Raw genomic sequence first — 26,053 nt, forward strand, 5'->3', positions numbered from 1 at the left:
GGACACAAAGCAAAAAGTGACATTGTCTAATAAGAAATGCTCTTATTCACTGACTTCTGAAATGGTCAGGCCTCAGAATAACACCTTCACAGTAACAATACACTTACATATGTTTTTAAAATTATTATACAGGCTCTTGTTCTTTATATTCTTTACACAAGATCAAGTAAGTATGGCGATCGACTGCGCCCCTTGCAAAGCCAGTTAAAATTCTTGCATTTCTCCCACTGAAAGGCAGGTCCACTTATGGTGCAGAAAGGAGCACACTTGGTCCCACTTCTTTCTGGTGGGTGTACAGGGAAAGATGATGCACAAGCCCAACCAACCCTGCTGGGGCCATGTACAAGGCCGAATCCCAGGATTATCCAGACTTTCAAACTTCCACATCACCTGACTGCACCCCCAGCAGCCCCCAGACTGCTTCACCTGTGGGTGTGGAAGGGCAGCTGTGGAGGTTTTGCCAATGACTTAAAGGCAGACCCTACAGAGCAAGGAGTGGTTGATTAAGCTCATCTGAGGGAAGCAAGACACCCAAGGAGGGAGCAAGAAGAAGGAAGTGATGACTGGTTCCCAGGAAACTCCAGCGCAGGTCAAGGTCAGAACCCCAGTTCCTCCTGGAATGTCACATGGTTCAACCTGCATGGGGGTTGGAGAAGTGGCTCAGGGGGTAGAGCTCTGTGCAGAGTGAAAGCCTCAGATACAGATGGGAGTCCTGCTGTTAGACAAGAAAGGAAAAGAAGAGGGCTGGAAAACTGGCATTTCCACTTTTGCTCCTTGCCTGATGAGCATCTCCCACAGACTTTCTCTGCTTTTCTTCTGCCCACATCAAGCCGACTGTTAGAGATTCTTCTCCCTGCTGAGGAGAGCATTCTCACCATTCTGTCATCCTTGCCCACTTCTCTGTGGACAGAGTCCCACCACGAATCACTCACTCACACGAATACAAAATGAGTCAGCAGGCTCTGAGCCCTGAACATGGGACGGGCATTGCAGGATGCTGTTGCAGTGCATCTTGATTCCTCACCACCCATGGAGAAGGAAATGGGTGGTGATAGTTTCTTCCTGTATGAGTATTCCAATTAATGCCCTTAGAGAATTGGGCACCATGGCTCACACCTGTAATCCTTGCTCGTCAGAATTTGTGGATCATGGTTTAAGCCAGACCAGGCAGGAAATTCGGTGAGATTTTTTTGTTACTGTTGTTATTTCTTGTGACCTTGAAATCAAAGCCTCAGTGAATTGTCTAAGCTCTTTTTGCTCAAACTTAGTGCTGAACCAATTTGGACCAGAGCTCCAATGGCTGTGAATTTAGGATTAGAGTCTCATGGGGGTTCTTTCTGCCCAAGTCTTTTGGAATTTCAATCCTCAAGTCTCAGTCTCCTGAATAGCAAGGATTACAGGCATGAGCCACCGGTGCCCAGCAAGGTAGAGTGTTATATCCAATTCATCACCAAACGGGAAACAGTAAACATGTGGCTCAAGTGGTGGAGCACTACCTTCAACAAAACAACTCAATGACAGTACCCAGGCCATGCGTTCCAGCCCCAAATTTGGCACTCATTTTCAAAAGAACTGGGGGAGCTTTGAAACCGAAGGGCACCTGTTGCTTAAAACAGCTCAGAAAATGAAGAGGATTTAGAAGATGTCTGATTTCTCAGAAGCTAAGTATAAAAAGCTGAGACATACAGGAATTTGTGAAATATAGAAATCAGGGGTGGCTGGAAGCTGGCTTTAAGTTCATTATTAATGAGTGGATTCAGGTGACAGAGATCATTCTATTTCTTTGATGTCCACTGTAGGGCAATGACAATTTTGGCTGATAATTTCTTTGTTCACTGGGATGATGAGTCTGGGTCCAATACCATCATCATAGATATCCATGGTTAATTTTCTCTTTGCTACTAAATTTGTTCAAATTTATGAGGAGGTGACAAGTTGGCATTCAGCCTGTCCTTTCTTTGTTGATCAAAATGAATAAAAACTTTTTTAAACTACAAAAAAAAATAGTTAATGGGCTTCACTTCCTAGACTAGCTTTGACCGACCTCCCTCATACCTCAGTCTTCTGACTAGGTAGGATTACAGTTGTGAAGCACCAGTTCCTAGATCATAGAAACCTTTTAAAACATACCATGCAAATCCAAATTAACTCTCTTAAAAGGAATCAAATCAAAAGTTGGACAATAGTTATTGCAGTACATTGTAAAATGTGAGATATATATGCATACACACACATACCCATACATATATATTTATATATACACATACACACACATTAGATTAAGAGATTCCATGTCAGAACAATAGACTCCTAATGCTATGTGACATAAAATATAGTAATAAAAAAACAAAGTCTTATCTTGATAACATAATTTTATATCATATATACAATTTCATCTTGTTCTCCTTTCTTATTCTATTCTTATTATACTGTGTACATGGTTTGGAGAATGTGATTCCATATTTTCACGTGCTCAGTTATACGCCTGGGAAACCACGAACTATGAAAGTATGTATTTAAATTCACAAGTTTTGCTCATCTATAGCAGAATCATAACCTTACTTTTGTCAGTTTCCTGTACTATGAACAGAAACTTGTCCAAGTACAAATGCTCATATTGTTATCATTTGTCTTTTCCTTCCTGAGGACAGTTGACATTTGAGGACGTGGCTGTGGAGTTTACACAGGACGAGCGGCAGTGCCTGACCCTGACTCAGCAGGCTCTGTACAGGGAGGTCATGCTGGACAACTACAGAAACCTGCTGTCTGTGGGTGAGGAGCTTCCATCCTACTTCAAGTTCATTCTCAGAATTCCCTTGCAGAATATTTCATATCAGGCCCATCTTTGCTGAGTACTGGTGGCTCCTGCCTGTAATCCCAGCTATTCAGCAGGCTGAGATCTGAGGATCGTGCTTCAAAGCCAGTCCAGGAATGAAAGTCTATTAGACTCTCCTCTGTAATTAACCACCAGAAGCCATCTGTGGAGTTGTAGCTCAAATGGGACAGTACTGGCTTTGAGCACAAAAAACTGAACACAAAAAACGAGAGAGTAACCAGGCCCTGAGGTGAAGACCCAGGATATTCCAAAAGTAAAAGATTAAAAAAAAAAAAATTGATCCCTGCTTAGTGCAAGTGCATCTCAGATAACCCCATTTTGAAAACTCCTGAGAACAGGTTGCTGTATAACACACACACATACACCATAGCACACACACACATACACAACACACACGTACACACACACACACACACACAAACACACACGTCAACCGAAACTGGTGGCTGACACCTGTACTCCTAGCTAATGAAGAGGCTGAGATCTAAAGACTTGGTTTAAAGCCTGCCTAGACAGAAAAGTTGGTCTCCCTATTATCTCCAAATAACCCTATAAAAGGTGGAAGTGCAGTTTTGACTCAAAGAGGTAGAGTGCTAACTTTCACTGAAACAGCTCAGGGAGAGAACACAGTCCTAGAAATCAACCACAAAACCAATAAAAAGGAAGAAATAAAAGAAAAAACACTTGTATAACTTCTGATCCTGTATATTTTCCTCTGAGTTTTTTGTTTGTTTGTTTCTTTCTTTCTTTTTTTATAGTCCTCAGGCTTGGACACCCGACATGAGCACTGTTCCTGGCTTTTTCTTGCTCTGGGCTATCACTTTACCAGTTAAGCCACAGTGCCTGTTCTAGCTTTTTCTATGTATGTGGTGTTGAGGAATTAACACCAGGGTTTCATGTATGGGATGCAATCACTGTAATACTGAGCCATAACCAATGACCTACATTCCACTTTGGAAGGTAAATGAATGCTACAATTTATTTTGGCGTGTGTGTGTGTCTGTGTGTGTGTGTTCTCTGTGTGTGTTTGTCCTTATTTATGTAGGTGCCTTGCACTCTCAGTAGATTTGCTTTCTTGTGGATATTCTCAATCCACTCAGAAGGGAAGCTTACAGGCATGAGCCATTGGCACCCAGCTTGCATGCCTATCTTAGCTGAGTGGGAATGCCAACTATTCAGTGACACAGGACAATGTCCTCCACAGCTCAGCAGCTCCAGGTCACCCTGCACATTTGACTCACTGGAAGCAGGATACTGAAAACTGCAGGAGGAAATTGCACGTGGGACCTGCTTGCCACAAATGCCCCTTCTGTGTGGCTGGGAATATGGCCTAGTGGCAAGAGTAATTTCCTCATATACATGAAGCACTGTGTTCGATTCTGCAGCACCACATATATAGAAAATGGCCACAAGTGGCGCTGAGGCTTAAGTGGCAGAGTGCTAGCCTTGAGCAAAAAGAAGCCAGGGACAGAATTCAGGCCCTGAGTCCAAGGCCCAGGACTGGCAAAACAAAACAAAACAAATAACAAATGCCCCTTCTGTAGCTATACTCCAGGTGCATACGAAGGGCCATATTCTCTTGTGTACTCCAGTGCAAACACCTTCCTACTTTTTCAATGCCCAGGTCTTAATGTCTCTAAACCAGACTTCATCACCTGTCTGGAGCAAGGAAAAGAGCCCTGGAGAAAAAGGAGAAAGCAACCATCAGAAAAAACTATAGGTAAGTGGAAAGGAACTGAACAGCATCCCCAGAACACACGTCCAAAGGGAAGTTAGACAGGAGGCAGAAATTGGAATTGCAATATTTTCCTAAACTGGAAATGTCTGTTGTTGGTTTTTCCATTGGCCAGGCCTGGGAAGTGATCTCAGGGCCAGTGTCCAGTCCTTGAGCCTCTATGCTCAAGGCTAGTTCTCTAGCTCCTGAGCCACAGCACCCCTTCTCCTTTTTCAGTGGGTTAAGGGACACAAAGAACCTTGCAGAATGTCTTGTATGTGGCAAAGCCTTTCGACAATGTTCACATCTTAAAATCCACCAACTGCTCCACACAGGAGAAAAACCCCACAGATACAATGCTTGTGACAACTCCTTCATGCAGCTTGGGGATATGATCATCCACTAGAGAATCCACACTGGAGAGAGACCTTACCAGTGTCCCCACTGTGACAAAGCCTTTAAACTTATGTCAACATCTAGGCAACACCAGAGAACCCACACTGGGGAGAGACCTTATGAGTGCAAACTGTGTGGCAAGACCTTCCCGTCTGTCTACAGCCTGAAAGAACATGGGAAGACACACATTGGAGAGAACCACTAACATGTGAACAGTGCCACAAGTCCTTCACATCCAGTTCCACCCTTAGGATACACCAGAGAAACTACACTGAGAGAAAGGTCATGAGTGTAAACACTGTGGTAAGACTTTCTGCTATATCTCCAACCTGGGAGGACACCCACGGGAGAGAAACCCTACACATGTGAACAGTGCTACAAATCTCTTCAAAAACAGCTCAAGCCTCTGAATTAACCAGAGAGGCCACACTGGGAACAGACCCTACAAATGCCATTCATGTGGCAAATCATATACACAGAGCTCACACTTGAGGAGACATGAGAAAATCCACAATCCCGTGGAACCCTAACATTCAGAAAATGAGGGATGGTCTTTCCACACTACTCAAGCTGGAAGAAACACAGAGAAAGCCACAGTGAATGAAACCTACAAACACTGAGAATTCAGAATAGCCTGTGCCAAGGCCCAGGAATTAGAGTCCAACACACACACTATGAAGGAGACAAGACAGACAGGAAGGAGATGGAGCACATCACCTGACCACTGCTCTAGTTGGATAAAACACAAGAATCCATACACATAGCTCAAGTGTGGAGAGCAATATAAATTGACAGACATGAGATTCTGAGTTACAATGCCTAGAAAACAAGAGATGAGGGAAACTCAGATTTGGGGACATTTCTTCAGTGGTGGAATGTTTGCCTAGCAAATTTTAGCCTTTAGTTCAAACGTAACCCAACAAAAACAATGGATGTGGCCAAGCCCTGGACACAGTGGCTTAGGTTTGCAATCTGAGCTGCCCAGGAAGCTGAGATCTGAGGAGAGCGGTGTAAAGACAGGTGGGCTGGAAGGTCCGTGAGACTCTTATCTCCAATTAATTATGAATAAAAGAAACCAGAAGTACGATAATGGCTCAAGTGGTGGTACAACATCCTTGAGCAAAAGAAGTTCAAGTATAGTCCACAGGACCCGAGATGAAGAAGTGAAGGAAATGGTCAATGTTTAACTAAAGAGAAAAACTAGCCTGACCATGGACAAATTGAGGCCTATTTCAAGTAGGAATAGTTAGAATATTCAAAAATATTTGTTGTAGGATAATAAATATTTTCAGTCACCAGTAAAGAGTGAAAACAATTCTCTTTCTAGGACTAAATGTGTCTCAAATGTGCAGTTGCTCAGGTAAATCTCGGGGCACTGAGTTTTAAAGTCAAGGGATAAAAAAGCTTAATTAACCAGTTTCATCAGGTGTCATTTGTGAATATATAATCTGTGTTTTAATGAGGTATCACTTAACAGATGTACAGATACTTAATTTGTTGTGATTCATTTTATTCCTTAATTCCCTTTACTAGGGAGTGGCTTTTAAAGTTGGATGTCTGAATGTCCATAAATGCAACCTGAACCTCGCAGGGATCTCTAGTTTTTCTCTATTCTCACATTGCTAGGGACCAAATGGGCAGCCAGGGTCTTCCCTGATATAATCTCTTCCCCATAACGTAGCCTTAAATCCCATGGTCTACGGCTGAAAATTTTGTGACTGAGAAGATCCACACTCATCCTGAAAGGGCATCTTGTCTTCCCCTACACTGGCTGTAGCAGGGGTTCTGTGCACTGATATGCCTCAGTGTTCATTGGCCCACTAATATTGCATGTTCACATGGGACCATGGGACCAGCTAACTGGAGTGGATGGTCAGGCTGAGACAGAAGGAGCAGCACAGAGTCCCTGAGTTCAAGCCCCAAGACCAGCACACACACAAATTTGTTAAATCTTTCTGGGCAGCCAAATTCCCAGCATTTGAGGGCCAGAGAAAGAACTCTTCAGAGGGGACCAGAGGCTCATGGGGACCACAGAGTCCCAAAAGCCACTGTTGCACTGCATTCTGGGAAAGTCTAAGGGAAGCTCCTGGTTCCAGGAATCTCTGCTCATTGGAGTCTATTTCCCAGAGGCCTCTGGAGTGAACCCCAACAGTCCACAAGCTTTGAATGCTGGGAGAGGATGAGTCCCAGAAGTCAGCTGCCATGTCTGGTGGTGTGGGCTGTGGGCTGGTGGTGGGTGAGGGTGGTGGTGTGGGCAGGTCTTGGCTGGCGGCCTGGCATGTATGGGGCAGGGCGGGTAGCAGGTTGGCGGCCACATTTTGAGAAACCAGATCAGCTCCAATGGAGAGCTAAAGTTGGATGCCATGACCAGAGCAGGTCCAGGTGATGGGAGACAGGACATGAACAGAACAGACACCTGGCATGGCATAATGGCCGCGGAGCTGGCCAGAGCCTTAGCAAGCTGAAGCAAGACACCTTCACCTTGGAGCATTTGAATTGCAAGGCCCCAGTTACATAGTTGGGAGGGTTACAGGGTTACTGGGCACTTAAAGTCTCCACATCAAGGCCCTGCCTCAAGGAATTTGGCACACCCATTACGGGGGGGGGGGGGGGGGGGGGAAGGGGAGGAATGGGACTCCACCTCCAAGAGTTTTTGGAATCTTGATGGAACCAAGTTGGCCCTTTCTAAATTCAATTCTATTGTCCGCCACATGGTAAATGCTAGAGAAAACTTAGGATTTCGCCAACAACAAGAAGAATTTAACTGAATCGCCAAGCTTAACAAACATCAATAACAACAACAGAAAAACTTCTTTTGTGTCTTTCAAACATTAAGTACCTTTGGAAGCAGATACCAGTATCTCCTATATCACAGGCAGGCAGGTAGGCAAAATTGAAAGAGAGACAGAGACAGAGACAGAGAGAGAAAGAGAGAGAGATCCATCTGCCTGAGTGCTCATAGAAGTTGTGTAAGTTGTATAAAATATCAGAGGTCCCATGTCACATAAGCACTGTGGCACTGTGGCTCAAGTGGTAGAGTACTGGCCTTGAGCAAAATGAAGCCAGGGACAGTGTTCAGGACCTGAGTCCAGGCCCAGGACTGGCAAAAAAAGGCTTTCATACATATATGTTATATGTAGATATAATTATAAATGTATATTTATATATGAACATATATACGCCTCACACTCTACAATGTACAATGAACTAAATATTGTCCCACTTCAGTTTTTTATTCTTTTTAGGATCTTTAGTGTGGATATACATGGTGCATTTTACAAGGTCTCTAGGGGCTGAGGATCTGGCTTAGATAAAGAGTGCTCCCCTTGCATGCATGAACCCCTGTTTGATTCCTCAGCACAACATAGTAAAGCCAGAAGTGGCATTGTGGCTCAAGTGGTAGAATTCTAGCCTTGTGCCAAAAGAAGCCAGGGACAGTGCTCAAGCCGTGGGTTCAAGCCCTACCATTGATAAACAATAAGGCTCCTATAATGTCAGTGTTCTGGGTCCAAAAGCACACATCTTTTCTCTTAGCAAAAAGTAAAGTTTGGTCAACTTTCCTGATAGCTTTTGTTGAAAAGAATTTATGGACTCTATAGCATCTTCCACAATTCTGGGTGTTCCTACAAAGTGTTTTCTGCAGAGTATTTTACCTACAAACCACATAATAGCATTTTTCTCAGCAGCTGCTAAAACTTCCCCCAAACAGATCATATTTTTGGACATAAAGTAAACCTCAGTACATATATGCTATTGAAATATTCTCTGTAGTCTGTCAGATCAGAATGGATTAAAACTAGAGTTTAAAGAAACCACACAAAACATTCCAATTCAGGAAGACAGAACAGCATATTGTTGAATGAAGAAAGAAAATTCACCAAGCTCAACAATGTTATCTAATCTACTCAAAAGGTTTCAGGTGCTGGTTGAAACAAGCCTGGGCAGGGAAATCCATGTGACATTGCAGAGAATTGTAACCTCTTTGTAGAGACACTTAATAAAAGTCATGGCTTGTTTACCATCATTGAGGGTTTTTGTTGAAGTCTAGTGCTCACCATGTAAGCGAAAGCTTCACTTCTAGTGGTTGGTTGTGAATTAGAGATAACAGTGTAACTTGCCAGTGCCTGACACTAGTGTTCGTATCCTCATTACTCTTGAGGCTGTGATCTGAGGATCAGAGTTCCAAGCCACCCAGGCAGAAAAAGTCCTGGTGAGAATCTACTCTTCAGTGAACCATACAACACCAGCATTGGCGCTGTGGCTCAAAGAATCTAAGGACTCACCTTCAGAAAAATAGCTCAGAGACAGCTCTGAGGCTCTGAATTCAAGTTCACAAGTAACGAACACAAATCGTCTCAGATTTTCCTGGCTGCTCTGGCTTTGAACCATGATCCTCAGATCTCAGCTTCCAGAGGAGCAAGGCATACCGTTGTGAGCCATGATCCCCTGTTCTGCAAGGCATTAGTTGAATTCTCATGCAGGAAGAAACTCCCACCATACCATTCCTTCTCCACTGATGTCGCAGGACCTAGTTCCAGTCCAAACAGCACCTAAAAATGCCGGTTACATGTGCAGAGCTCACTGCTTGCTGAAACACTTTGCAGTCGCGTGAGTGAGCAATTCCTGGAGAGACTCTGTCCAGATAGAAGTGAGGGGAGGAGGACAGAATGGGGAGGACTTTCTCCTCAGGGAGAAGATTCTCTAAGGATTCAGCTTGATGAGGAAAGAAGAAAGGCAGAAGAAAAAGTCCATGGGAAATGCTCGTCAGGCAAAGAGACAGAAGTAGAGAAGTCAACGTTTTACAGTCCTTCTATTATACTTTTTTATCTTACAACAGGACTGGAACTCCTATCTGACGCTTTCACTGAGCTCTATCACCTGATCCAGGCCTGGAACCCCCATCCAGGTTTAACCCTGTGACATTCCAAGAGGAAGCAAGATCTGACCTTGACCTGGGCTGGAGTTTCCAGGGAAGCAGCCATCGTTTCTTCCTCTTTGTCCTCCTTCCTCATGTTTCTGCTCTGGTCAGAGCTGAGCTCACTAGACACTCCTTGCTCTGTAGGGCCTGCCTTTAAGACATGGGAAAACCTCCTCACCTGCCCTTCCACACCCACACGCAGGTGAGCCTGGGTCGCTGGGGGACCTAGGTCCCCCCATCCTTCTCTGTCCCCATATGCAGAGGCAATGAGGAGCTTGGAACTGAAGACTGAGAAAAGACTAAAATGGAGACTGAGGTGAGATCAGGAAGCCGCACACCCACATCTAGATGCCTGGTTCCTGACCTCAGGCAGTCAGGACCAGAGCACTGATGCTCCACCAGGCAGCAGATGGGGGGATGAGTGTCATCTATTTCCACTGGAGAGAATCAGTAAGTGACCAGGCACATGAGGAGCCTGGAGAAACCATGGTGTCCCAGCAGCCAGGAGGGCAGCATGGGAAGCCTGGGGCAGGGATAAGGAATCAGACCGTGAGGACATTTTCATCTGGAAGGGTTGAGCTAGGCAAGGGTGTTTCATGGTTGCCGACTGGCCACCAGTCTCTGAGTGTTCTGGTTGTAACTCTTTCCTGCTGTCAGTCATAAAGACTTCTGGGCATGCTGAGGCAGAATGTGTGGAAGTTTGAAAGTCTGGAATCAAAATGCTATTAGGCCTGCTTTGCCTGCTAACAGCTGGATTTGTTGGGCGTGGCCATCCCTCTCCCTGGCCACACACACCAGGAGGAAAGGAGGAGAGCTCTGCTCCTCTCTGCATAACCAGGAGACCTGGATTTCAGTGCCAGAAATGGAAGATTTTTAACTTGTTGTGTATGAGACACTGAAGATGGTGATCGTTTCCTGATATGGAGAGAAAGAATACAAAGAACAAGTGTCTTTATATCAATGTTTAGTAATATATAATAATCTTATTATGAATCTGTTGTCCCGAGAGATGGCCATTTCAGAAATCCGGTTTTGAGTACATTTCTCTTTGCACAGTGTCACTTTTTCTTTTAGTTTCAATAAGCTTGTTGAAAGAATTGCTGTTTGCAGTACTGGGCCGAGCACAAGGTCTTCTGCTCCTGCTCATATTTGCTCATCAGCCACACTCCACTTCTTGCTTACTTGCTAGTCAATTGCAGATAATTCTTTCAGAGAATGCTCTCAGTCCAGGGTCACACTGAACTGCAGACATCAAATCTCAGCTTTCTTAGGTTCCAGGAATAAACCAGTGACCCTCTAGTGTCCAGTGATTTTACTAAACTAGTAATATGAATTTATACAGCAGATGATTGCCAATTCGGAGTGTTTCTTGTGATTATTTATTGGAGGTGCTGATTCTAAATTTTCTATGGTGATATTTCAACTTCAAGTAAGAAGTCTCTGAAGTATTCATGTACTTGGTTATTTTAACCATCAACATGCAGGAATGAAACCATCACAACCATACCCGTTTGGGTTCAATTATATCTCTGTGTGTGTGTTTGTGTGTGTGTGTGTGTGTGTTTGTTTGTGTGTTTGCTGCCTCTTTGTTATTGCCCATGAAATGATATAAAAAATTGAAATGTTAGATTTTGACATAATCCTTTTTTCACCGTCTCATATTCCACCATAGAATACACTTCAGTAAATGCTGGGTATGTCACATTGCAAGATAAACTGGTTAAACTCTTCTAACATGTGTAAACTAATTCCATCTTGATTCTTTTCTTTTAACGTTCTGTGTTAGATAGTTCCCTACGGAGTCACAGAAATTATTCTTGAAACTCTGTCTACTTTAAGGAGTAAGTCATCATAAATCAAATAGCAGCTGGTGTCCGTGGCTGACTCTTGTCATCCTCGTTACTGAGGAGGCCAGATATGAGGAGCTGTAAGGCCTAGATGAAATATCAAAACAATCTAAGTAATTTAGGTAGCCATAAGTCAATGGCACGAGGATACTTTGACTCATTACTTAAAATGTACCCAGGGCCTTGCCTACATAACTGAGCTTGAATAAAACTGTTTTACTTTCCCACACATAGGGAGTTGAAGTCAGTCCCTCTCAGCCACAGCCAACTGCTAACAATGTTAATGTTAGCATTGTCCCTGCCTCAGGTCCTCAGCTCCTCCCATTAGCCCCCAGATTCACCCATACCTAATGAGCCACTCCTACTCAGTATTAAGACTTACCTACTTTCCCTTTAGCCACAGAGAGAAGCTGCCACCTGGATAAGGTGCAGAAGCTATGTAGCTCCCTCTCCCGTGGGAGCTATGGTCCCACTAATAAACCTTCTTCTCCTGTCTGTGATTATCTCCACATGATTCCCTGGGATATCTGGGACATATCTTTTCATTGGTGCCGAATCCCAGGATAGGTTCTCCTTAGGACCCCTCCATTTCTGGGGGGGTCCAAGCTGTGCCCAGAACCTATTCTGCTATCCTAAGTCCATTCAGAAGAACACCAAGGTAACTACTCCTGACCTAGTTCTCTAATTCCATCCACCACAACAAGGACAGCTTTGAACTTCCAACCAGGGTGAGTGATCATTTAACCGGGGGCTCAAATCTGCTTTTCCCTTGGGTCACAGGGTTCAGAGCTACAAAAAGAAAAAAAAGAAAAAATCTTGGCATTCCCAGGGACCATTAATCACAGGGCTAGGTAGGTCAAGGGAATCAGCATTTGTGGGTGATGACTCCATCGCTGTTTCTTCCCTCACAGTCGACTCCATTTTGAAGTCAACTGAACAGAGCCCCACTGGGATGCAGTGGATTACCTCTAGTTCAGCTCTGCTGCTCACTCATCAAGAGGGGGACAGTCTAAAATGCTTCAAGAAAGCTGCTCAAGTTTGAGCCCAATCTTAAGCCTCATGCAATCAAATTTGACCCCAAATTTGGAACTCCATGAGGCCCCTTATTGTGACATCAGATCTCGAGTATTTTATAGGACTTATATAACTTCTATGAACGCTCAGGCAGATGGAACTCTCTGTCTCTCTCTTGTTTTCTCTCTCTTTGTAAATTCTTCCTACCTGCCTGCCTGTGATAAAGGAGGGGCTGGTACCAGCTTCCAAAGGTACCAATGTTTGAAAGACACAAAAGAAGGCTTTCTGTTCTTGTTATTGATCTTTGTTACGCTTGGAGATTCAGTTAAATTCTGTTTGTTGTTGGCTAAATCCTAAGTTTTCTCTAGCACTGACTAGGTTGTGGAAAATAGAATTGAATTTAGAAAGGGCCAACTTGGTTCCATCAATGTTCCAGAAACTTTTGGAGGTGGAGTCCCACCCACCCCCAGATAATGGGAGTGCCAAATTCCTTTAGGCTGGTCAGGGATGTGGAGACTGTAGTGCCTGGTAACCCTGTCCCCCTCCCCCACCAACTCCTTAGTCTGCCACCTTGCCATTCAAATGCTCCAAGGTGTCTCTGCCCAGCTCTGATGCCATTATGCCATGTCGGGTGTCTGTTCTGTTCATGCCCTGTCTCCCATCTCCTGGACCTGCTCTAGGCATAGCATCCCACGTCACCTCCCCATTGGAGCTGAACTGGTTTCTCAAAATGTGGCTTTTCCGTTTCCTCTCTGGATAATCTGTGAAAATTTTTGTTTGCTGGAAAAGTTTTTGTTTTCTAACTGACCACATGGTTCTAAAATTTGGGCAAAGTAATGTCATTTTGCAACTACAATTCCAGAAAACTTACATGGCCAATTTAAAAAAAATTCTAAGCATGCCCCACAACTTGTGCACAACTGTCTGTCTGTCTGTCTGTCTGTCGGAAAAATGTGTAAAAAAAAAAACTGGCATCATGGTTTCAAAATTACTTGCTTTTGACTACTATTTTAACTTACTTTAAGTCCTGTATTAAATTGATCCTTGCAGACTGTAGGTGGTGTCACGGTGAACAGCCTGGAGACAATCCTGACTCCAATCACCAGACTCCAAGCAAAAAAAAAAAAACAAAACAAACAAACAAAAAAAAAAAAACAGGTTTTAAACCCAAACTGATTATGTTTGGGTGCAGCAAATGGGTCTAAGAAAAAGTACAAAAGCTTCAAATATGCAGCACATGGTCAAAGTACAATGATGCAAAACCAGCGTTATTCTTTATTTCCATCTATGCTAAAAGTGGTAGAGTGCTATCCATAAGCAAAAGAAGCACACGGGCACTGCACAGGCCCTGAGTTCAAGTCCCCTCAGTGGCAAAAAAAAAAAAAAGAAGGCAGAGGTGGCTTTTCAATGAGAAAGTCAGTTTCTTGGACACTGTGAAGTTCCTAATTTCACACATGTTATAAGATAACTATAACAGCCCCTGGAGTGTGAGTCAGGGCTACCTGTGCTGGCTGATGGTGGGGCCCCACCCATCGAGGGATTTCCACCTTCACCCTGTTTGTTCAACTCTAGCTCTGAAAAGTGTGGCTGCCCTCCCCTGCTCACACTTCCTCCCTTAAATGACCTCCCCTGCTGTCCTCCCAGTTCTCCTCTCAGGACTCTGTCTCTGCCCTTCACAGTGTTGCCTGGGTTTCCCAGGTAGGGTCCCTGCGCCCACCTCAATGCTTCCCATGCTGATCCTGCAAGAAGAACCAGGAACCCCGGGGACCTGGCGCCCAACCATCCACTCGCCCTGCCCTTTGTACCCCAGGCTGCCAGCCCAGACCTGCCCACACCACTGCCCTCACCCACCTCTTACCCACAGCCCACACCACCAGCCATGGCAGCTGACTTATGGAACTCATCCTCTCCCAGCATGCAGGGCTGGCAGAATGAAAGGGTTCACCTCAGAGGCCTCTGGGAAATAGAGTCCAATGAGCAGAGATTCCTGGAACCAGGAACTTCCCTCAGATTTCCCAGCATGCAGCGCAACAGTGGCTTATGGGACTCCATGGTCCCCAGGAGCCTCTGGTCCCCTCTGAAGATTTCTTTCCCTGGCATTCAAATGCTGAGAGCTTGGCTGCGCAGAAAGAGTTAACAATTTTTTGTGTGTGCTGGTCTTGGGGCTTGAACTCAGGGACTCTGTGCTGCTTCTTCTGTCTCAGCCTGACCATCCACTCGAGTTAGCTGTGCCCATGGTCCCGTGTGAACATGCAATATCAGTGGGCCAATGAACACTGAGGCATGTCAGTGCACAGGAACCCCTGCTACAGCCAGTGTAGGGGAAGACAAGATGCCCTTTGAGGATGAGGGTAGATCTTCTCAGTCACACATCTTTCAGTCCTGGACCAAGAGATATAAAGGCTTCATTATAGGGGACCCCAGAATCTTGGGGAGACGTCTTATCATGGCAGACCCTGGCTGCCTCTTTGTTCCCTAGCAATGTGAGAATAGAGAAAAACTAGAGATCCCTGCTAGGTTCACAGTGCATTTATTGACATTCACACATCCAACTTTAAAAGCCACTCCCTAGTAAAGGGAATTAAGTAATATAATGAATTACAACAAGTTAATTATCTGTATATCTGTAATGTGATACCTCATTAAATCACAGATTATATATTCACAAATGACACCTGATGAAACTGGCTAATTAAGCCTTTTTATCCCTTGACCTTAAACTCAGTGCCCCGAGATTTACCTGAGCAACTGCAGATTTGAGATACATTTAGTTCTAGAAATAGAATTGTTTTCACACTTTATGGGTGACTGAAAACATTTATTATCCCACAACAAATATTTTTGAATATTCTAACTATTAGTACTTAAAATAGATAGCATCCGTTTGTCCGTGTTCAGGCTAGTTTTTTTCTTTAGTTAAACATTGACCATTTCCTTCACTTCTTCATCTCGGGTCCTGTGGACTATACTAGAATTTCTTTTGCTCAAGGATGGCTACCTAAATTACTTAGATTGTATTGATATTTTGTCTAGGCCTTAGAGATCCTCATATCTGGCCTCCTCAGTAACTAGGATGACAAGTGTCTGCTACTGACATCAGCTGCTATTTTATTTATAACGACTCTCTCCTCAAGTTGACAGGGTTTCAAGAAAAATTTCCATGACTCCATAGGGAACTATCTAACACAGAACGTTAAAAGAAAAGAATCAAGATGGAATTAGTTTACACATGTTAGAAGAGTTTAACTAGTTTATCTTGCAAAGTGACACAACCAGCATTTACTGAAGTGTATTCTATGGTGGAATATGAGATGGTGAAAAATGGATTATGTCAAAATCTAATATTTCAACTTGTCAGGGGCTGTGAATATGGCCTAATGGCAAGAGTGCTTGCCTCCTCCTATACATGAAGCCCTAGGTTCGATTCCTCAACATCACATATATAGGAAATGGCCAGAAGTGGCCCTGTGGCTCAAGTGGCAAAGTGCTAGCCTTGAGCAAAAAGGAAGCCAGGGACAGTGCTCAGGCCTTGAGTTCAAGGCCCAGGTCTGGCAAAAAAAACCCACTAACATTTGAACTTTTCATATCATTTCATGGGCAATAACAAAGAGGCAGCAAACACATACATACATACATACATACATACACACACACGTACATACACACATACACACACACACATTCACACACACACACAGATATAATGGAGCCCATAAGGGTATGGTTGTGATGGTTTCATCCCTGCATATCGTTTTGGTTAAAACAACCAAGTACAGGAACCTATGTCTCACCTCAGAGACTTCTTACTTGAATTTGAAATATCATCATAGAAAATTTAAAATTCGCACCATCAAAAAATAATCACAAGAAACACTTCGAATTGGCAATCATCCGCTCTATAAACCCATATTACTAGTTTAGTAAAATCACTGCACACTAGAGGGTCACTGTTTTATTCCTGGCTCCTAAGAAAGCTGAGATTTGATGTCTACAGTACATTGTCACCCTGGACTGAGAGCATTCTCTGAAAAATTTATCTGCAGTTGACTAGCAAATAAGCTAGAAGTGGAGCTGTGGCTGATGAGCAAAGAAGATGAGCAGGAGCAGAAGACCTTGTGCTCGGCCTAATTCTGACACATACAAACAGCAGTTCTTTCAACAAGCTTACTGAAAGTAAAAGAAAAAGTGACACTGTCCAAAGAGAAATGTACTCATTACTTGGTTTCTAAAATGGCCATCTCTCGGGAAAACAGCTTCATAATAAATATATATTACTAAACATTAATATAAAGACACTTGTTTTTTGTATTCTTTCTCTCCATATCAGGAAACTATCACCATCTTCACGGTCCCAAGCACAGCAAGTTACAATTCTTCCATTTCCAGCACTGAAATCCAGGTCCCCTGGTTGTGCAGAGAGGGGCAGAGCTCTCCTCACTTCCTCCTGGGGTGTGTGGCCAGGGAGAAGGGATGGCCACGCCCAACAAATCCAGCTGTTAGCAGGCAAAGCAGGCCTAATAGCATTTTGATTCCAGACTTTCAAACTTCCACACATTCTGACTTGGCACTCCCAGAAGACTTAATTGAAAGGATAGGTCCCGGCCATACCAGAGGACCATGCAGCGATAATCACAGACAGGAGAAGAAGGTTCATAAGGAGGTTTATTAATGGGGCCATATTCCCACAGGAGAGGGAACTACATGGCTTCTGCACCTTATCCAGGTGACAGCTTCTCTCCCTGGGATAAAGGGGAAGTAGTTAGGTAGTGAGTAGGAGTGGCTCATTAGGTATGGGTGGATCTGGGGGCTGGTGAGAGGCGCTGAGAACCTGAGGCTAGAGAAATGCTAACATTTATGACTGACAGCAGGAAAGAGTCACAACCAGAACACCCTGAGAATGGAGAGCAATCTGCAATCATGAAACGTTCCTGGGTAGCTCAACCCTGGCTGCAGAAAATGTCCTCTCCCTTCTGATTCCTTATCCCTGCCCCAGGATTCCCATGCTGCCCTCCTAGCTGCTGGGACACCATGGTTTCTCCAGGCTCCTCATGTGCCTGGGTCGCTTACTGATTCTCTCCAGTGGAAATAGATGACACTAATACCCCATCTCCTGCCTGGCGAAGCATCATTACCCTAGTCCTCACTGCCTGAGGTCGGGGCCAAGCCTCTAGATATGGGTGTGCGGCTTCCTGATCTCACCTCAGTCTCCATTTTAGTCTCTTCTCAGTCTTCACTTCCAAGCTCCTCATTGCCAATGCATATGGGGACAGAGCATGACCTGGGCCCCCAACGGCCCCCAGGCTCACCTGCATGTGGGTGTGGAAGGGCAGGTGAGGTGGTTTTCCCACTGTCTTAAAGGCAGAACCTACAGAGCAAGGAGTGGCTAGTGAGCTCATCTCTGACTTGAGAAGAAACATGAGGTGAGAGGAAGAGGAAGAAGTGATGGCTGCTTCCCAGGAAACTCCAGCTCAGTTCGAGGTCAGATCCTGCTCCCTCTTGGAATGTCACAGAGTTAAACCTGGTTGGGGATGGAGGCCTGGATCATATGGTAGAGCTCAGGCCTAGAAGTGAAAGCATCAGATAGGAGTTCCAGTTCTACTCCTAGACAAAAAAAATTAAAATAGAAGGACTGTAAAATGTTGACTTCTGTAGTTCTCTCCTTGACTAATGAGCATTTCCCATGGACTTTTTCTTCTGTCCTCATCTACTGATTCCTTAGAGAATCTTCTCCCTGCTGAGGAGAAAGTCCTCCCCATTCTGTCCTCCTCCCCTCACTTCTATCTGGACAGAGTCTATCCTGGAATTGCTTACTCACAGGACTGCACATTTTTTCAGCAAGCAGTGAGCTCTGAATATGGAACCAGCATTGCCAGGTACTATTTGGAGTGGAACTAGGTCCTCTGACATCAGTGAAGATGGAAATGTGTGGTGGTACTTTCATCCTGCATGAGAATTTAGATAAGTGACCTTGGAGAACAATGTGTCATAACTCAGACTTGTATTCCTTGCTCCTCAGAAAGCTGAGATCTGAGGATTATGGTTCAAAGCCAGAACAGGCAGGAAAATCTGTGAAATATTTTGTTTCGCACTCGTGAGCTAGACTTCAGAGCCTGGGGCTGTCTCTTTACTATTTTTTCACAAGCTCAGTCCTTAGAAACTTTGAGGCACATCTGCAAAGGTGGTTTTCGAGTGCTTAATTGAAGATGAGAAGTCTCAGCAGGACTTTTTCTGTCAGGTTGCCTTTGAACCTTGATCCATAGATCTCAGCCTCCTGAGTAGCTAGGATTACAAGCCTTGGTGCCGAGTGTGGGCAAGTTAGACTACTCTCTCTAATTAACTACCAAAGAGCAAAAGGTAAGGCTGTGGCTAAAGTGGTTAAGGTCTAACCTCAGTGAAAAACAACCCTCTATGCTAGTACCTAGGCCCTGAGTTCAAGCCCCAGAATTGGCATTCACAAAAACAAAAAAGCAAAAAGCAAAAAAAAAGAAAACAAACAAACAGAAAAACAGCCTTAAGAAAGAAAATGGCAACTGGTGCTTAAAAAAGCTGAGAAATGAAAGAGTATTAGAATATATGTGATTTTCAGAGGCTGAATGTGAAAGCTGAGACAGGAATTTATACAATATAGCAGTCAGGTTTGGCTTGATTCCTGCCTAAAATTGCTTATTAATGAGTGGATTCAGTTGGCTGAGTCCTTTCTATTTCTTCTGTCTCTACTGTCAGGACAATGACAATGTTGGCTGCCAATTACTTCATTCACTGGGATAATGAGGCTGGTCCAAATGCCATCATCGTAGATAGTTATGGTTATTTTTCTCTTTGCCACCAATAACGAGCAGGCAGACAGCTTCTGGAGTATGTGCGTTAACCACCAATACCAAAGCACAGGTTTCCTCCTCTTCCTCTATTGTGGGGGAGGAGGGCTCTCACCTGTGCTTGATGAAGATGTATTGCCCAGGTACAGATCTGAAAGTGGGTCTCAGTTCTGTAAGTTTTCACTTCATTCTCTACATGGTTGCATCTTTATATTATCAGAAAACAAAACAAAGCCACAGAGTTAGTACTTCTCTACATAGTTTGTAAATCCTAAAAGGTACCATAGAGCATATCATACACCTGAAATAATAGCATTCATTTTCATTTTATCATTGTTCTTTTCTTTACAATTTAGTTTAATATAATTTAAGTTTTATTAAGTTTCTATGCAAAGAATTTTCAATTTTATTCAACGTCGCATGGACTTTCCTGCTCAGGCTGGGTTTTAACCAGGATCCTAAAACCTTCTGAGTAGCTAACAGTTATGAGCTTGTTGAATATTCCTGCTTTCTTTGATGACTGACTCATCATTCAACAATGTGTTGTTCACTCACACTGTGTTTGAATATTTTGTGTGCTTTCTTTAAACTCGAGTTTTAATCCATTCTGATTTTATAGACTACAGAGAGTATTTCAGTGTCTTATATGTACTTACCTTTACTTTATGTATGAGAATAAGATCTTTTTTTTTTTAGAAAGTTTTAGGAGCTGCAGACAGAAATGTTATGTGTGGTTGGTGAATAAAATATTCTGCAGAAAACGTTGTGAAGGACCACCCAAGATTGTAGAAAATGCTATACAGTCCAAAACTCTTTCCAACATGTACCACTGGAGAAGCTGACCAAACTTTACTTTTTGCTCAGGAAAAAGATATATGCTTTTCACCTGGAACACTGACATTATTGGAGACATTTTTTTTCTTTTAATCAATCTTAGGACCTTGAACTTAGGGCCTGGACACTGTCCCCGTGTTCTTTCACTCAAGGTTAGCGCTGTACCAATTTAAGGATACTTCTACTTCTGGTTGACTTGTTATTTATTGGAATAGACTCTAATGCACTTTAGTGCCCGGACTTCTTTGAAGCCCATGCATCAATTTGAAAGTTCAAAGAAGCTAGGTAGGATAACAGGGGTAAGGATAACAGGGGAAGTGCCTAGCTACTAGAGACCTTTTAAAATGTACCATGTATATCCAAATTAAAGATCTTAAGAAGAAACAAAATCTAAAGTTGGATAATATTTAGTTCATTGTTGTACATTGGAAAGGTGAGGTATATTATATATACATGTGCATGTATAAATATATCTATATATGATATATATGTATACAAACACATATCTGAATAGAAGATTCCATGTCAGAACAATATATTGCTCATCCTGTATGACATAAACGTAGCAATTAAAAAACACATACTTATGGTGGCATGTTAATTTTGTCATATATAAAATTTCTACTTATTTATGAATGTTATTATATGTTTAGTATATTGTGCACAATGATTTTGAGAATATGATGCCATATTTTCACATGACTAGGTTATACTGCAGGAAATTCCACTAAGCTTGAAAGTGTGTATTTAAAATCACTCACTTTGATAATCTGTAGTAGAAGGGTGACCTTACTTTGCTCAATTTCTTGACCAGGAATCAGAAATGGCCCACAGGCAAATGCTCACATTGTTATCTTTTGTCTTTTCCTTCTTGGGGACAGTTGACATTTGAGGACGTGGCTGTGGAGTTCACGCAGGAGGAGTGGCAGTGTCTGACCCCGACTCAGCGGGCTCTGTACAGGGAGGTCATGCTGGACAACTACAGGAACCTGCTCTCCGTGGGTGAGGATTTTGTGTCCCAATTTCTAGTTCATTTACAGAATTCCTTTGCAGAATATTTCATGTCAGGGGCAGCTTTCTTGGGTAATGGTGGCTTGTGTCTATAAGCCCAGCTACTAGGGAGACTGAGATCTGAGGATGGACCTTAAAAGCCAGCCTAAGAAGGACAGTGTATAAGACACTTATCTGTATTGAGCCACTAAAAGCCTTCTGTGGAGCTGGGGCTCAAGTGATACAGTGCCAGCCTTGAGCACAAAAGCACAGGGACACTTACCAGGCCCTGAGTTCAAGCCCCAGGACCTTCCATACGTAAAAAAAAAAAAAAAAAAAAAAAACAGAAGCAAAGTGGTGCCAGCTTTATCCAAGTGCATCTTAGATAACCTCATTTTCCGAAGCCAGGGAAAGGGTGCACACACACACACACACACACACACACACACACACACACACACATTTTATCCAGACACGGGTGGCTCACACTTGTAATATTAGCTAATGAGGAGGCTGGGATCTTAAGACTGTGCCTTAAAGTCTGCAATGTAGAAATGTTTCTGCATCTATTATCTGCCAATAACTCCATAAAACCTGGAAGTGGAGTTGTGTCACAAAGTGGTAGAGTGGCAGCCATGACTGAAGGAATTTCTGGACAGCACCCAGGCACTGCAATCAACCACACAACCAATCAAAAACAAGAAAGAAAAGAAAAGCACATTTTCATAACTTCAAATCCTGTGCATGGCACTTTGGGTTTTTGTTGGTTTTGTATTGTTTTGGGGGAGGGTTAGTTTTTTTGTGCCAGTCCTGGGGCTTGCACTCAGAGCTCAAGCACATGCCCTGGCTTCATTTGGCTCAAGATTAGCACTCTTTCTCTTGAGCCACAGCGCCACTTCCGGCTTTTCCTATATAAGTGGTGCTGAGGAAACCAACCCAGTGCTTCATGTATGCAAGGCAATCACTTTACCACTAGGCCAAATCTCCAGTCCCTCCTTCCACTTTTGAGGGAAATGAATGTGTCATTTTATTTTGGAGTGTGTGTATATATACATGTGTGTACATGTATATGTATATACATATATACATGTATATGGATATATATACTTGTGTACATATGTTTGTGCTTTATCAGAAATTCATTTTAGAGTTTTTCTTTACTTAATTACAGAAGTCAATTTATACACTTTTCTCCCCCAATGTCTTTCACCTCTGATCCTTCAGTTCTCAATCCACTGAGAAGGGAAGCTTAGAGGCATGAGCCACTGGCACCCAGCTTGCGTGCCCACCAGAGCTGAGTGGAAATGCCAGCCATTCAGTGACATGGGACACTGCGCCCCACAGCTTTGCAGTTCGAGGTCACCCTGCACATTTGACTCTCTGGCAGGTGGATGCTGAAAACAGGGGTCCACAGTCAAATGGTTCCTGGGCACAACACATGCCCCATCTGGAACTACACACCAGGCACATAGTAGGTAGCCATTTCCTCTCGTGTTCTCCAGCACACATGCCTTCTTACTTTTTCAATACCCAGGGCTTAATGTCTCTAAACCAGACCTCATCACCTCTCTGGAGCAAGGAAAAGAGCGCAGGACATGGAGAAAAAAGGAACCATCAGGAAAAACTATAGGTAAGTGGAAATGAACTAAACAACAACTGCAAAATTCACATGGAATGGATAAGGAAGACAGAGAATGGGATTGCAAGTTTCTACTAAACTGGAAATGTTAGTAGTGAGTTTTTTTCTTTGGCCAGGCCTGGGAATTGAATTCAGCGCCTGAGTGATGTCCTTCACCCTCTTTTGTTCAAGTCCAGTGTGCTAACTTTAGAGCCTGAGCTCCCTTTCTGGTTTTTAGTTGGGTTATTGGACACAAAGAAGCTCACAGACTTTTGTCCTGAGGCCGATTTTCAACCACAATCCTCAAAGCTCAGCCTCCTGAAAGCTAGGATGACAGGCATGAGTTATAAGTGTCTTTTTCTTGCTTTCGCAGATGAGCAGTCTGCAGACACACAGTCCCCACAGAATGCATGTGGGAGAACCTTCAGGAAATTCTCTGCCCTGGCTCTGCACCAGACAATCCACTGTGAAAAGCAACCCTATGAATGTAAAGAATGCCAGAAAGCTTTTCGCTACTCCTCGGTGTTGCAGAATCATCAACGAATTCACACAGGGGAGAAACCTTTCAAGTGTCAGCAGTGTGGCCAGTGCTTTAACCAGCTGTCCAATTGTAGAAAACATTTCCAAATTCACACAGGAGAGAGACCCTACCAGTGCAAAGATTGTGACAAGTCATTTAGACATGTCTCCAGTCTGAAGGTACACGAGAGAACACACACTGGGGAGAGGCCATTCCCATGTCTTGTATGTGGCAAAGCTTTTCAAATATGTTCACATCTAAAAAGGCATCAACTGATCCACACACAAGAAAAATATCACAAATGCAATGCATGTGACAAATTGTACATGCGGCGTGGGAATCTGATCAGACACCAGCAAGTTCACATTGGAGAGAAACCTTATGAGTGCAAACACTGTGGTAAGACCTTCTGTTCTATATCCAAATTGAAAGGACATGGCAGGACACACACAGGAGAGAAGCCCTACACATGTGAACAGTGCCACAAATCTTTCAAATCCAGCTCAAACCTCAGAGATCACCAGCGAATCCACACTGGGGAGAAACCTTATGAATGCAAACACTGTGGTAAGACATTCCAGACTAACTCCAAGTTAAAACGTCATGTGAGGACACACACCAAAGAGAAGTACTACACATGTGAGCAGTGCCACAAATCTTTCAAATCCAGCTCAAACCTCAGAGATCACCAGAGAATCCACACTGGGGAGAAACCTTATGAATGCAAACACTGTGGTAAGACATTCCAGACTAACTCCAAGTTAAAACGTCATGGGAGGACACACACTAAAGAGAAGTACTACACATGTGAGCAGTGCCACAAATCCTTCAAATATGAATCCAGCCTCAGAGCTCACCAGAGAAGCCACACTGGGGAAAGACCCTACAAATGCCATTCATGTAGCAAATCATTTATACAGAGTTCACACCTGAGGACTCATGAGAAAATCCACGTGCCAACGAAACCCTAGAAGTTCAAGAAATAAGGAATGGCCTTTCCACACTACTCAAGCCAAAAGAAACACAGAGGAAGCCACACAGGAAGAAAACAGAGAAAACAGAAAAGAGAGAATTCAGAAAAGTATCCAACTAAGCCTGGGCATTACAATGAACACAGAAACTAGGAAGGAGAGAAGACAGAAAGGAAGGGGATGGATGACATCAGTAAACCACTGCTCCAGTTGGCTAAAACACAAGAATCCGTACACATAGCTCAAGTATGGATGGCACTATGGGTTAGCAAACATGAGATTCTGGTTTTGCACTCCAGGAAATGAAGAAAAGGGGAGGCTCAGATTTGGAGGGGGCATGTCTACAGTGGTGGAATGTTTGCCCAGCCAGTTTGAGCCTTATGTTCAAAAGTAACCCTACAGAAAGAATGGACTTGGCCAGGCCCTGGTGGCTCACACTTGGACTCCCAGCTGCTCAGGAAGCTGAGATCTGAAGACCAAGGTGTGAAGACAGGCAGGGCAGGAAGGTCCATGAGACGCTTATCTCCAATTAATCATGAATATAAGTGACCAGAAATACAGCAATGGCTCAAGTGGTAGAACTCCATCTTGAAGCAAAAGAAGTTCAAGGCTATTGCCCAGGCTCCGAGATGAAGAAGGGAAGGAAATGGTCAATGTTTAAAGAGACAAACTAGCCTGACCATGGAAGAATGGATACATATTTCAAGTAGGAAATTTTACGATGTCCAAAAATATTTGTTTGGGGATGATAAATACATAATTTCAAGCATCAGTAAACAGTGAAAATTTTCTCTTTGAAAGAGTGTAAGTATATTACAAACCTGCAGTTCCTAATGTAAATCTGGGGTCACTGAGTTCTAAGGGCATGGGTAAGAAGGTTTTTTAATCACACTTAATTGCAAGGATTTTCGTGAATGTATAATTGTGTTTTAATCTGTATATACCAGGTGTACAGATGTTTAATTTATAGTGATTCATTTTATTACTTAGTTCCCTTTACTAGGGAGTGGATTTTACCATTTGAAGTCTGAATGTCAATAAATGAATGGTTAACCTAGCACTCAACTCTCATTTATCTCGTTGTTGAGAATGTTAGGGAACCAAGAGTCAGCCAGGGCCGTACTCCTGGTATGAGACCGCCCCCTCGAAAATGAGTGCCCCCCATAATAAGGCCTCAATTATCCTGGTTCTTTGCTGGAAGAAGTGTGATTGAGGTAGGCAGAAATTCTCCCCAACAGAATGAGAATCTCCATGGACAAACAAACCCAACACCACTGCAGAGACACAGTGCAGGTGCCCCTGGCCTGTAGGCCTAGACTCTGGGGTCAGGTGAGGCCCAGCAGTGCTGCTCTGGATCTGAAGTCTCCATCTGCACCAGGAAAGCCTCCATGCTGACCCGGCTCCAGGGAGGAGGGAGTCGGGCAGCAGCAGGGCCTCTGGTCACACGCAAGTCACAGGCCCACTGAACACAAACATCTTGCTGAATTCAGGAGGATTTGAGGCCAGTGGCCAACATGGGCTCAGTGCAGCAGCTCTGCTGACAAGGAAGCACCCACCTCACTGGAGAATATCCACACTCT

At 43.6% G+C, this 26,053-nt stretch overlaps 1 protein-coding gene across 1 annotated transcript in view; it reads left to right on the forward strand.

Annotated features, from left to right (window-relative positions):
* Positions 1-26,053, forward strand: part of LOC125368127 (zinc finger protein 420-like) — a 77,430-nt gene that overhangs the window by 11,291 nt on the left and 40,086 nt on the right. The window contains exons 4-7 of the mRNA XM_048368982.1: positions 2,647-2,768; positions 21,256-21,376; positions 23,356-23,767; positions 23,852-24,309. Of these exons, the coding sequence (XP_048224939.1) occupies positions 2,647-2,768; positions 21,256-21,376; positions 23,356-23,767; positions 23,852-24,309 (1,113 nt within the window). The remainder of the gene's footprint in view (positions 1-2,646; positions 2,769-21,255; positions 21,377-23,355; positions 23,768-23,851; positions 24,310-26,053) is intronic.

Source organism: Perognathus longimembris, chromosome 20, assembly GCF_023159225.1.
Source record: "Perognathus longimembris pacificus isolate PPM17 chromosome 20, ASM2315922v1, whole genome shotgun sequence".
Lineage (NCBI taxonomy): Eukaryota > Metazoa > Chordata > Mammalia > Rodentia > Heteromyidae > Perognathus > Perognathus longimembris.